Source organism: Schistocerca nitens, chromosome 8, assembly GCF_023898315.1.
Source record: "Schistocerca nitens isolate TAMUIC-IGC-003100 chromosome 8, iqSchNite1.1, whole genome shotgun sequence".
Taxonomy (NCBI): Eukaryota; Metazoa; Arthropoda; class Insecta; order Orthoptera; family Acrididae; genus Schistocerca; species Schistocerca nitens.
Genome location: NC_064621.1, coordinates 78,988,647 through 79,001,895, shown reverse-complemented (window position 1 = coordinate 79,001,895; position 13,249 = coordinate 78,988,647). Strand labels below are relative to the sequence as shown.

The 13,249-nt window shown below is 46.0% G+C and overlaps 1 protein-coding gene across 1 annotated transcript in view; it reads right to left on the bottom strand.

Annotated features, from left to right (window-relative positions):
- The window catches only part of LOC126198523 (lipase 3-like), a 202,319-nt gene extending 190,255 nt beyond the window's left edge, over nucleotides 1–12,064 (bottom strand). The window contains exon 1 of the mRNA XM_049934912.1: nucleotides 11,905–12,064. Coding sequence (XP_049790869.1) covers nucleotides 11,905–12,009 — 105 coding nt within the window. The 5' untranslated portion in view covers nucleotides 12,010–12,064. The remainder of the gene's footprint in view (nucleotides 1–11,904) is intronic.
- Nucleotides 12,065–13,249: the final 1,185 nt, after the last annotated feature.

Here is a 13,249-nt window from a genome sequence, read left to right as displayed (position 1 = left end):
GGTCTGAATAGTTCAGACAATAGTCGGATGGCGCTGCCGAAACACTTGTGTGAATAAATTTTATATATTTGTTCAATAAATGTAACTCCATCATGTATCTGGAGTGCGGGAATTCGGCGGGTCGATTTCCAATACCAACAATACCAATAGCCGTTACTTTGGTTTTATTTATTAGGCAATCGTTTCGGCATTACATTAGGTCATCTTCAGGCCTGCGTGTCTCTCGAGTAACCTTCGTGTTACAAACAAATGCAGCACTGTCAACTGGTCTCGTTAAGATTTTTTTCCCTCGGATATATGCGCTCCTTGGACAGCTGTCAGCAACTGTCAAACCAGATACCAATGTTTAGGTGTTTGGTTTGACAGTTTCTGACAGCTGTCCAAGGAGCGCACATGCCCGCGGCAAAAGAAGTCTTCTCGAGACCAGTTGGCAGTGCTGCATTTGTTTGTAACACGAAGAAGACACGCAGGCCTGAAGATAACCTAATGTAATGTCGAAGTGGTTGCCTAATAAATAAAACAAAAATAACGGCTGTTGGTACTGGTATAGGTATTGTATTGTATACAGGGTGTTACAAAAAGGTACGGCCAAACTTTCAGGAAACATTCCTCACACACAAAGAAAGAAAATGTTATGTGGACATGTGGCCGGAAACGCTTACTTTCCATGTAGGAACTCATTTTATTACTTCTCTTCAAATCACATTAATCGTGGAATGGAAACACACAGCAACAGAACGTACCAGCGTGACTTCAAACACTTTGTTACAGGAAATGTTCAAAATGTCCTCCGTTAGCGAGGATACATGCATCCACCCTCCGTCGCATGGAATCCCTGATGCGCTGATGCAGCCCTGGAGAATGGCGTATTGTATCACAGCCGTCCACAATATGAGCACGAAGAGTCTGTACATTTGGTACCAGGGTTGCGTAGACAAGAGCTTTCAAATGCCCCCATAAATGAAAGTCAAGAGGGTTGAGGTCAGGAGAGCGCGGAGGCCATGGAATTGGTCCGCCTCTAGCAATCCATCGGTCACCGAATGTGTTGTTGAGAAGCGTACGAACACTTCGACTGAAATGTGCAGGAGCTCCATCGTGCACGAACCACATGTTGTGTCGTACTTGTAAAGGCACATGTTCTAGCAGCACAGGTAGAGTATCCCATATGAAATCATGATAACGTGCTCCATTGAGCGTAGGTGGAAGAACATGGGGCCCAATCAAGACATCACCAACAATGCCTGCCCAAACGTTCACAGAAATTCTGTGTTGATGACGTGATTGCACAATTGCGTGCGGATTCTCGTCAGCCCACACATGTTGATTGTGAAAATTTACAATTTGATCACGTTGGAATGAAGCCTCATCCATAAAGAGAACATTTGCACTGAAATGAGGATTGACACATTGTTGGATGAACCATTCGCAGAAGTGTACCCGTGGAGGCCAATCAGCTGCTGATAGTGCCTGCACACGCTATACATGGTACGGAAACAACTGGTTCTCCCGTAGCACTCTCCATACAGTGACGTGGCCAACGTTAACTTGTACAGCAGCAGCTTCTCTGACGCTGACATTAGGGTTATCGTCAACTGCACGAAGAATTGAATCGTCCATTGCAGGTGTCCTCGTCGTTCCAGGTCTTCCCCAGTCGCGAGTCATAGGCTGGAATTTTCCGTGCTCCCTAAGACGCCGATCAATTGCTTCGAACGTCTTCCTGTCGGGACACCTTCGTTCTGGAAATCTGTCTCGATACAAACTTACCGCCCCACGGCTATTGCCCCGTGCTAATCCATACATCAAATGGGCATCTTCCAACTCCGCATTTGTAAACATTGCACTGACTGCAAAACCACGTTCGTGATGAACACTAACCTGTTGATGTTACGTACTGATGTGCTTGATGCTAGTACTGTAGAGCAATGAGTCGCATGTCAACACAAGCACCGAAGTCAACATTACCTTCCTTCAGTTGGGCCAACTGGCGGTGAATCGAGGAAGTACAGTACATACTGACGAATCTAAAATGAGCTCTAACATGGAAAATAAGCGTTTCCGGACACATGTCCACATAACATCTTTTCTTTATTTGTGTGTGAGGAATGTTTCCTGAAAGTTTGGCCGTACCTTTTTGTAACACCCTGTATATTTGTGGTGGTATGAGGGATCTGTGAACAGACGTGTAGAGCAGGACTAAAGATTTGTGAAATGTCGGCTACTTGATTGCCTACGGAGTAGTCAGTCAACCCTTAGTGGGTCTGCATTGTTAAATTATTTATGCATTTCTGGACACCTAGAGGGTATCCAGTGTCTTGCTAGTGTTAAAGGTAGGTGCAACTATCAGCTACTCCGTCCTGTCAGCTCATAAAGTCGCTTGCCACCCATTCGCTTCTTTAAATCATAACTGCTGAATCTCGTATCTTCAGTGATTTGCCTTTTGTGTTCATATCTAGGCCTGCCCCTGTGTTTGTTGGCGCCCATCACCCCAAAGTTCCCATAAATGATCATATCGTAATATTTGTAGCCAATAATTTTATCTCTTCAAGTCATTATGTTCTCTACTACGCATTTTTTCTTGCCTGTTAGTTGCAGGACGTCTTCGTGTTTAGTCGTCCAACACACCTGGTTATGAACAGTCTTCCATAACACCAAGTTTCAATATCCTGTAATTCTTTCATTTCAGAGTTCCCCATTGTCCACGTTTTGCCCATATATAGAGCTAAAAAGAGATTTACATGAATCTTTTTCCGATCTCACCGTTTACATTTTCGCATTAAGGAAGCTGTGTATATTATTACGTAAAGGCTCTTTCGCCTTTTTGAAATCTGTTTCCAAGGTATCAAAAACGCGTTCACCGCTTCAAGAGTCTCCGAGTTAGCCATCCAGAAAATCAACCTGGTGTACACAGCGGCTCCTTAAATTTCTTTTTCTTTGACTGTCTGAAACTATGTTTCCAACGGAAGCAGTACAATAAGAAAGAGACAGGATTTCTTACTTTCATTCCAGTCAATGACCACAAACAAATTATCGTCAGACTATCAATTACGGCCCATAAAGACCATCCTCAGGTCGGTCAGGAAAAGGGGAATGAAATACAATAAGATATCTTATAAAGAATAAATTATAAAATATTGAAAACTAATAATTTCACACCGAGCCACATACACCTAACCACGCCCCCCCCCCCTCCTCCCCCCCCCCCCCACCCCACACACACACGCGCGACCTCAAACATATCATGAATAAAATGCAAGTTTTATTTTATCCTAATATGATTAGGCCAGAGCTAGCTTGATGAAGCTCGGACCATTCATAGAAAGAACTGCTTCATCAATTGTAGCTGAAAGAAACAGGCAATGAGACGAAAAGAAATGACACTCTTATTCAAAGACAATAGTCACATAGAAGTCACACCAATTTATGATGGTTCTCTGGACATTACAAAGGTTGGGCATTGTTCTTAATAGTATGTGTTATTACCATGGAGAACAGCGCGTGCTCTGCAATGTGCTCCAATGCTGTCTACATTGTAGATAAGGAGATAGGGAGCTCCATTGCTCCAGCGGCGCAGTTCACAGCTGCTGGATATTCATTGGTGCGTGTGGGCGTACTGCAGTACTTTTCCCCAAGGCATCTTACATGTGCTCGATGGGACTTAAGTAGCGGGAATTGGGAGGCCAGTTCATTTGCTGAATGTCCTCTCATTCTAAGAACTTCTCCTGTGCTGTTCGATGCGGTCATGCATTGTCATCCACAAAAATGGAGTCAGGGTCGAATGCATCCCTGACGCACTTAGAGGAGTGCAGTGTCACGTTTATGGGCGGGCGCACCATTTTCATAGATTTAGAGGTCAGTACACCCATGAAACATTGTTGTTGTTGTGGTCTTCAGTCCTGAGACTGGTTTGATGCAGCTCTCCATGCTACTCTATCCTGTGCAAGCTTCTTCATCTCCCAGTACCTACTGCAACCTACATCCTTCTGAATCTGCTTAGTGTATTCATCTCTTGGTCTCCCCCTACGATTTTTACCCTCCACAATGCCCTCCAATACTAAATTGGTGATCCCTTGATGCCTCAGAACATGTCCTCCCAACCGATCCCTTCTTCTGGTCAAGTTGTGCCACAAACTCCTCTTCTCCCCAATCCTATTCAGTACCTCCTCATTAGTTATGTGATCTACCCATCTAATCTTCAGCATTCTTCTGTAGCACCACATTTCGAAAGCTTCTATTCTCTTCTTGTCCAAACTATTTACCGTCCATGTTTCACTTCCATACATAGCTACACTCCATACAAATACTTTCAGAAATGACTTCCTGACACTTAAATCTATACTCGATGTTAACAAATTTCTCTTCTTCAGAAACGCTTTCTTTGCCATTGCCAGTCTACATTTTATATCCTCTCTACTTCGACCATCAGCGGTTATTTTGCTCCCCAAATAGCAAAACTCCTTTACTACTTTAAGTGTCTAATTTCCTAATCTAATACCCTCAACATCACCCGACTTAATTCGACCACATTCCATTATCCTCGTTTTACTTTTGTTGATGTTCATCTTATATCCTCCCTTCAAGACACCATCCATTCCGTTCAACTGCTCTTCCAAGTCCTTTGCAGTCTCTGACAGAATTACAATGTCATCGGCGAATCTCAAAGTTTTTATTTCTTCTCCATGGGTTTTACTACCTACTCCGAATTTTTCTTTTGTTTCCTTTACTGCTTGCTCAATATACAGATTGAATAACATCGGGGAGAGGCTACAACCCTGTCTTACTCCCTTCCCAACCGCTGCTTCCCTTTCATGTCCCTCGACTCTTATAACTGCCATCTGGTTTCTGTACAAATTGTAAATAGCCTTTCGCTCCCTGTATTTTACCCCTGCCACCTTTAGAATTTGAAAGAGAGTATTTCAGTCAACATTCTCAAAAGCTTTCTCTAAGTCTACAAATGCTAGAAACGTAGGTTTGCCTTTCCTTAATCTTTCTTCTAAGGTAAGTCTGAAGGTCAGTATTGCCTCACGTGTTCCAGTATTTCTACGGAATCCAAACTGATCTTCCCCGAGGCCGGCTTCTACTAGTTTTTCCATTCGTCTGTAAAGAATTCGTGTTAGTATTTTGCAGCTGTGGCTTATTAAACTGATTGTCCGGTAATTTTCATATCTGTCAACACCTGCTTTCTTTGGGATTGGAATTATTATATTCTTCTTGAAGTCTGAGGGTATTTCACCTGTTTCATACATCTTGCTCACCAGATGGTAGAGTTTTGTCAGGACTGGCTCTCCCAAGGCCGTCAGTAGTTCCAATGGAATGTTGTCTACTCCGGGGGCCTTGTTTCGACTCAGGTCTTTCAGTGCTCTGTCAAACTCCTCACGCAGTATCGTATCTCCCATTTCATCTTCATCTACATCCTCCTCCATTTCCATAATATTGTCCTCAAGTACATCGCCCTTGTATAGACCCTCTATATACTCCTTCCACCTTTCTGCTTTCCCTTCTTTGCTTAGAACTGGGTTTCCATCTGAGCTCTTGATGTTCATACAAGTGGTTCTCTTATCTCCAAAGATCTCTTTAATTTTCCTGTAGGCAGTATCTATCTTACCCCTAGTGAGAAAAGCCTCTAGATCCTTACATTTGTCTTCTAGCCATCCCTGCTTAGCCATTTTGCCCTTCCTGTCGATCTCATTTTTGAGACGTTTGTATTCCTTTTTGCCTGCTTCAGTTACTGCATTTTTATATTTTCTCCTTTCATCAATTAAATTCAATATTTCTTCTGTTACCCAAGGATTTCTACTAGCCCTCGTCTTTTTACCTATTTGATCCTCTGCTGCCTTCACTACTTCATCCCTCAAAGCTACCCATTCCTCTTCTACTGTATTTCTTTCCCCCATTCCTGTCAATTGTTCCCTTATGCTCTCCCTGAAACTCTGTACAACCTCTGGTTCTTTCAGTTTATCCAGGTCCCATCTCCTTAAATTCCCACCTTTTTGCAGTTTCTTCGGTTTTAATCTACAGGTCATAACTAATAGATAGTGGTCAGAGTCCACATCTGCCCCTGGAAATGTCTTACAATTTAAAGCCTGGTTCCTAAATCTCTGTCTTACCATTATATAATCTATCTGATACCTTTTAGTATCTCCAGGGTTCTTCCATGTATACAACCTTCTATCATGATTCTTAAACCAAGTGTTAGCTATGATTAAGTTGTGCTCTGTGCAAAATTCTACCAGACGGCTTCCTCTTTCATTTCTTAGCCCCAATCCATATTCACCTACTATTTTTCCTTCTCTCCCTTTTCCTACTGTCGAATTCCAGTCACCCATGACTATTAAATTTTCGTCTCCCTTCACTATCTGAATAATTTCTTTTATTTCATCATACATTTCTTCAATTTCTTCGTCATCTGTAGAGCTAGTTGGCATATAAACTTGTACTACTGTAGTAGGTGTGGGCTTCGTATCTATCTTGGCCACAATAATGCGTTCACTATGCTGTTTGTAGTAGCTTACACGCACTCCTACTTTGTTATTCATTATTAAACCTACTCCTGCATTACCCCTATTTGATTTTGTATTTATAACCTTTATTCACCTGACCAAAAGTCTTGTTCCTCCTGCCACCGAACTTCACTATTTCCCACTATACCTAACTTTAACCTATCCATTTCCCTTTTTAAATTTTCTAACCTACCTGCCCGATTAAGGGATCTGACATTCCACACTCCGATCCGTAGAACGCCAGTTTTCTTTCTCCTGATAACGATATGTCTCCCCATACCATAACACCTGATCCACTGGAGCGATCAAGTTGGACTGTGTTCCTGTGTGCATTACGTGTCCCCATCTCTGGCCATATGAGGTGCACCCAGAACTACTACTCACACTGAAGCTGCTCTTACGTGAGAAAAGCATGCGACCCCACTCTTCGTTGGTCCACTCCCTGTGCTCTTTACACCATCACAAACGGTGCGCCAATGTGCGGATGCCAACAGAACCCAACGAACTGGTCGCCGGACAACGAGTAAACCCCTGTGCAGTCTCTGTGCCGATGTGGTTCATGAGATTGCGTGCCCTGTAGTCCTGTTACATGTGGTTGCAATTGTACCCGCTACCTGATATGGGTCCCTTCTCGCCTGCTGCGCAATGCAGCGGTCCTCTGCTGCTGTAGATGACCGTGGTCGACCAGCTTCTCTCCTCTGGGCAGGAGTGCCTCTGACTCGGATCGCTCCCCGCGCACGTGAAACAATGCTATGAGCAATACCAAACTCGCTGGCTACGCACGTCACTCTTCGTCCTTCTTCCAGTTTCCCGCTTATTCTTTACCGTGTGAAGTCAAAATTTTGTCTCCAGCCCGTGTTGTAATGGGGACCAGCGCCACAGTGCACTGTTAACTGCGCAATGTCTTTTTCCATTCCTTCATCAGCCCCATTTGGCAATGTAGTAACACTGACCTACCAACATGTAACGTCCAACTTTCTGTGCATGACTGGGAGATCTCTGCTCAGATGCTCCCTCTCTTTCAATCATTTCCACAATATGTTATGTTACTTTATGTATTCCGTCCTTAAGTTCTGCAGAGCACTATGTATAGAGAGTTACCTCTGCATAGTCGAACAGTTATAACAGTTCAGTGCTCTGTAAACTGTGTCCAAATTCTTACAGTAATACTATAAAACACATCTAAAACTGATAATTAATTGAAACCCTTAGCTGCCGACAGGTGCTGTTGATATACCTCGATGGGTACAGTTGAAAATGTGTGCCCCGACTCGGACTCGAATCCGGGATCTCCTGCTTAAATGGCAGACGCTATATCCATTTTTATTTATTTTTTTGCATTGTGTTCGTTGTTAATCGTTGTGTTTGGTCGTTTGGTCGTTGCGGATGTCACATGACACCCGTACAAGTTCGTTTGCCGATCGTTCCACTCAGTTTTTTTATTACAGAGGCCAATCAGCTCTCTGACCGAACACGCTGAGCTACCGTGCCGGCTACCATCTGAGCCACCGAAGACACAGATGAAGAGATCGACAGCAGGGACTCATCCCTTGCACGCTTCCCGTTAGACCCGCATTCCCATCTGTCCACAATCTGCATACGTAATGCGCCTAATAGATATTTGACCGTCCACGCAGTGTGCGCGGGTAATGAGTGGATGGGCAAATATCTATTAGGTACATTAGGTATGTAGATTGTGGACAGATGGGAATGAGTCTCACGGGAAGCGTGCAAGGGATAAGTCCCTGCTGTCGCGCTATTCAGCTGTGTCCTCGGTGTTTCAAACGGCTCTTAGCACTATGGGACTTAACATCTATGGTCATCAGTCCCCTAGAACTTAGAACTACTTAAACCTAACCTAAGGACGACACACAACACCCAGTCATCACGAGGCAGAGAAAATACCTGACCCCGCCGGGAATCGAACCCGGGAACCTTGGCGCGGGAAGCGAGAACGCTACAGCACGACCACAGGCTGCTGTCCTCGGTGGCTCAGAGGGATATCAACAACACCTGTTGGCAGCTGTGGGTTTCAATTAATTATCATTTATTCTAGAAAAGCTGCACGGTAATCAATGGTATCTGTTCTTTCGAGAACAGTTACTATCTTCATACATCGAAAACTATTATTTTTTAATTTACTGAAAAAAATAATACATTCAATAAAGAAAGAAAAAAAACGACGCATCACGAAGGAATTACTTGAATGGGATGGAAGTCGGTAGATGAGTTGTACATGTACACACAAACGTTCAGAAAAAGTGGATGATTTATGCAAGAGAAAGAACTTCACAAATTGAGCAAGTCAATAACTTGGTGGACCACATATGGCCCTTAATGCAAGCAGTTATTTGGCTTGGCATTGATTGATGTCCTCCTGAGGCGTATCGTGCCAAATTCTGTACAGGTGGCGCATCAGATATCCAAAATCCCAAGCTGGTTGGAGGACCATGCCCTTAATGCTCCAAACGCTCTCAATTGAGCAGACGTTCAGCGACCTTACTGACCAAGTACGAAGACAACCAGCAGAAACTCTCACTCTGTGCGGGCAGGCATGATCTTGCCGAAATGAAAGCCCAAGATGGTTTGCCATGAAGGGCAAAGAAAAGGAGGGTAGAATATCGTCTGTGCTGAAGGGTGCCACGGATGACAACCAAAGGGGTCCTGCTATGAAAATAAATGGCACCCAAGACCATCACTCCTGGTCAGTGGGCTATACGATCGGGCGACATTCAGGATGGTGTCCCATCGGTGTCTGGCGCATCCCCAGACACATCTTGGCTGGTCGTCGGGTCTCATTTCTAAGCGGGGCTCATCACTGAAGACAATTCTACCCTCTTCATTGAGATTCTAGGCCGAAGGGGCGTCTGCAGACACTTCAGACAGAACTGGGGAAACAACCTGACTATCGCCTGACATGCCGAATAACTGACTGCATAAGGAGCAGCGGTGGACCAACGCGTTATTGACTTCCTCAGTTTGTGAAGCTCTTTGTCTTGAATAACCCGTATAATTTTTCTGAATCTGTACTTGTACAGCACATCTACTGATTTCCATCCCATTCGGGTAATTGCTTCTTCGTGATGCTTTGCTTTTTTTGTCTTAGAGTGTATGTGAATGACAATATACTATCGATCAAAATTAGGGAGAAGCTTACCAAACACTCTGCAGAACTGTGCTCCGCATTGAGCCTTTGCCTTTGCTGCCAGTTCGCACTAAATTTGGTATATACACTACTGGTCATTAAAATTGCTACACCAAGAGGAAATGCAGATGATAAATGGGTATTCACTGGACAAATATATTATACTAGAACTGACATGTGATTACATTTTCACGCAATTTGGGTGCATACATCCTGAGAAATCAGTACGCAGAACAACCACCTCTGGCCGCAGTAACGGCCTTGATACGCCTGGGCATTGAGTCAAACAGAGCTTGGATGGCGTGCACAGGTACAGCTGCCCATGCAGCTTCAACACGATACCACAGATCGTCAAGAGGTAGCGACTAGCGTATTGTGATGAGCCAGTTGCTCGGCCACCAGTGACCAGACGTTTTCAATTGGTGAGAGATCTGGAGAATGTGCTGGCAACGACAGCAGTCGAAAATTTTCTCCAGAAAGGCCCGTACAGGACCTGCAACATGCGGTCGTGCATTATCCTGCTGAAATGTAGAGTTTCGCAGGCATCGAATGAAGGGTAGAGCCACGGGTCGTAACACATCTGAAGTGTAACGTCCACTATTCAAAGTGCCGTCATTGCGAACAAGAGGTGACCGAGACGAGGAACCAATGGCAACCCATACCATCACGCCGGGTGATACGCCAGTATGGCGATGTCGAATACACGCTCCCAATGTGCGTTCACCGCGATGTCGCCAAACACGGATGCGACCATCATGATGCTGTAAACAGAACCCGGAATCATCCGGAAAAATGACGTTTCGCCATTCGTGCATCCAGGTTCGTCGCTGAGTGCACCATCGCAGGCGCTCCCGTCTGTGATGCAGCGTCAAGGGTAACCGCAGCCACGGTCTCCGATCTGATAGTCCATGCTGCTGCAAACGTCGTCGAACTGTTCGTGCAGATGGTTGTTGTCTTGCAAACGTCCCCATCTGTTGAGTCAGTGATCGAGACGTGGCTACACGATCCGTTACAGCCATGCGGATAAGATGCCTGTCATCTCAACTGCTAGTGATACGAGGCCGTTGGGATGCAGCACGGCGTTTCGTATTACCTTCCTGAGCCCACCGATTCCATATTCTGCTAACAGTCATTGGACCGCCACCAACGCGAGCAGCAATGTAGCGATACGATAAACCGCAATCGCGATAGGCTACAATCCGACGTTTATCGAAGTCGGAAACGTGATGGTACGCATTTCTCCTCCTTACACGAGGCATCAGAACAACGTTTCACTGGGCAACGCCGCTCAACCGCTGTTTGTGTATGAGAAATCGGTTGGAAACTTTCCTCATGTCAGCACGTTGTAGGTGTCGCCACCGGCGCCAACCTCGTATGAATGCTCTGAAAAGCTAATCATTTGCATATCACAGCATCTTCTTGCTGTCGGTTAAATTTCGCGTCTGTAGCACGTCATGTTGGTGGTGTAGCAATTTTAATGGCCAGTAGTGTAGTTGCTCAGAAAAGGCAAAACCCCAGTTAGCAGCCTCGGACTTGGACGCTGTTTAAGGTTTCAGCGAGTTCCACTTGTTGCCACTGACAGAGTACTTCTGCAGTGTGCAACATTACTTTCTAATCTTGTTGCTGAGACATTTATTCTTTATCTCGCTTTATCTCGCTTCACGGGTTTCCAAAGTTACCGTTGGCTGACAACCGAAATGTGTGATGGTAGCTGTGAAAGAGAGACTCGACAAGGGCGTGGGCGGGGTCGCGACTCGTTCGATTTCGCCGGCTCGGACGCGATCGGACACCTTCGTGCTGCGAGGCGCACTAGGCGAGTATTGATCTCGCCCGGGAGACCGCCGCCCCCGCCCACACAAACAGTGGACCGGTCCGGAACTAACAAATCATATGCATATATAAAAATATTATCAGCATCGCTGTCCGCTGCACGAATTGCTGAAATGTTTAATTTCTCAGCTGGCGTTGCCTCTGGTGTATGCGCTACGAGGGACGGCGGGGGAGGGGGGGGGGCGAGGGGGGGGGGTGCAGGGGCGTTAGGGCTAACAAAGAGATTTTGTTTTTGGACAGCAGTAGGCACAAAGATACGCGCGAATGCGTGGTAATGTCGCCGGGCAAGTCAGAGGTAAAGTGTGAAGCGTTGGCGGCTCGGGGATGATGCAGCATCGCTGCCAGTATTATCAGCACACGTCGTAAATAACGTATTAGCGATGGGCGCGCCGGCGGAAAACATTCGTACTGCTTTTCGTTTTGTGTACTCACGGTGGACAAGTCGACGTCCGGGTTGTAGTCGTCGGTGGAAACGGCGGCGCAGAGGGCGAGGTGCGAAGCGGCCAGCAGCAGCAGGAGGAGGGCGGTGGCGGCCATTGCAGCGGCGGGACCGGCTGGACTGGAAGCGTGCTCACCGGGTCGCCGTCGCAGCCCGACTGAGCGCCCGGGAGCGCAGCTTTATCGGACGAGCGCGCACGTGGCTGCAGGGCTGGAGGGGTTCGGTGGCAGCGGGAGGGGTAGGGGGAGGGGGAGCTCAGCTCAGCGCGGCCCGGCTACCGGCTCCTGAGTCACGCCCGGTGGACTTCGCACAGCTGCAGCATAGGGACGACGCAGCGGATGGCTTGCGCAAGTGCTCTGCGGACATCCGCTGCCATATTAACGACGTCGGGGCGTCGAAAAAAAGCCACACGTCAAACATCGTCATGTGTCAGTGACACTGTCAGTACAGCGCTTAAGCGTTGCAGCATGCACATCTACACTGACGTGAGAAAAGTCATGCGTTACCTCTTAATATCGTGTCGTACCTCCTTTTCCTCAGAGTAGTGCAGAGTAGTGCATGAACCATGGACCTTTCCGCTGGTGGGGAGGCTTGCGTGCCTCAGCGATACAGATGGCCGTACCGTAGGTGCAACCACAACGGAGGAGTATCTGTTGAGAGGCCAGCCAAACGTGTGGTTCCTGAAGAGAGGCAGCAGCCTTTTCAGTAGTTGCAGGGGCAACAGTCTGGATGATTGACTGACCTGACCTTGCAACATTAACCAAAACGGCCTTGCTGTGCTGGTACTGCGAACGGCTGAAACCAAGGGGAAACTACGGTCGTAATTTTTCCCGAGGGCATGCAGCTTTACTGTATGGTTAAATGATGATGGCGTCCTCTTGGGTAAAATATTCCGGAGGTAAAATAGTCCCCCATTCGGATCTCCGGGCGGGGACTATTCAACAGGACGTCGTTATCAGGAAAAAGAAAACTGGCGTTCTACGGATCGGAGTGTGGAATGTCAGATACCTTAATCGGGCAGGTAGCTTAGAAAATTTAAAAAGGGAAATGGATAGGTTAAGGTTAGGTATAGTGGGAAATAGTGAAGTTCGGTGGCAGGACGAACAAGACTTTTGGTCAGGTGAATAAAGGGTTATAAATACAAAATCAAATAGGGGTAATGCAGGAGTAGGTTTAATAATGAATAAAAAAGTAGGAGTGCAGGTAAGCTACTACAAACAGCACAGTGAACGCATTATTGTGGCCAAGATAGACACAAAGCCCATGCCTACTGCAGTGGTACAAGTTTATATGGCAACTAGCTCTGCAGATGATGAAGAAATTGATGAAATGTATGAT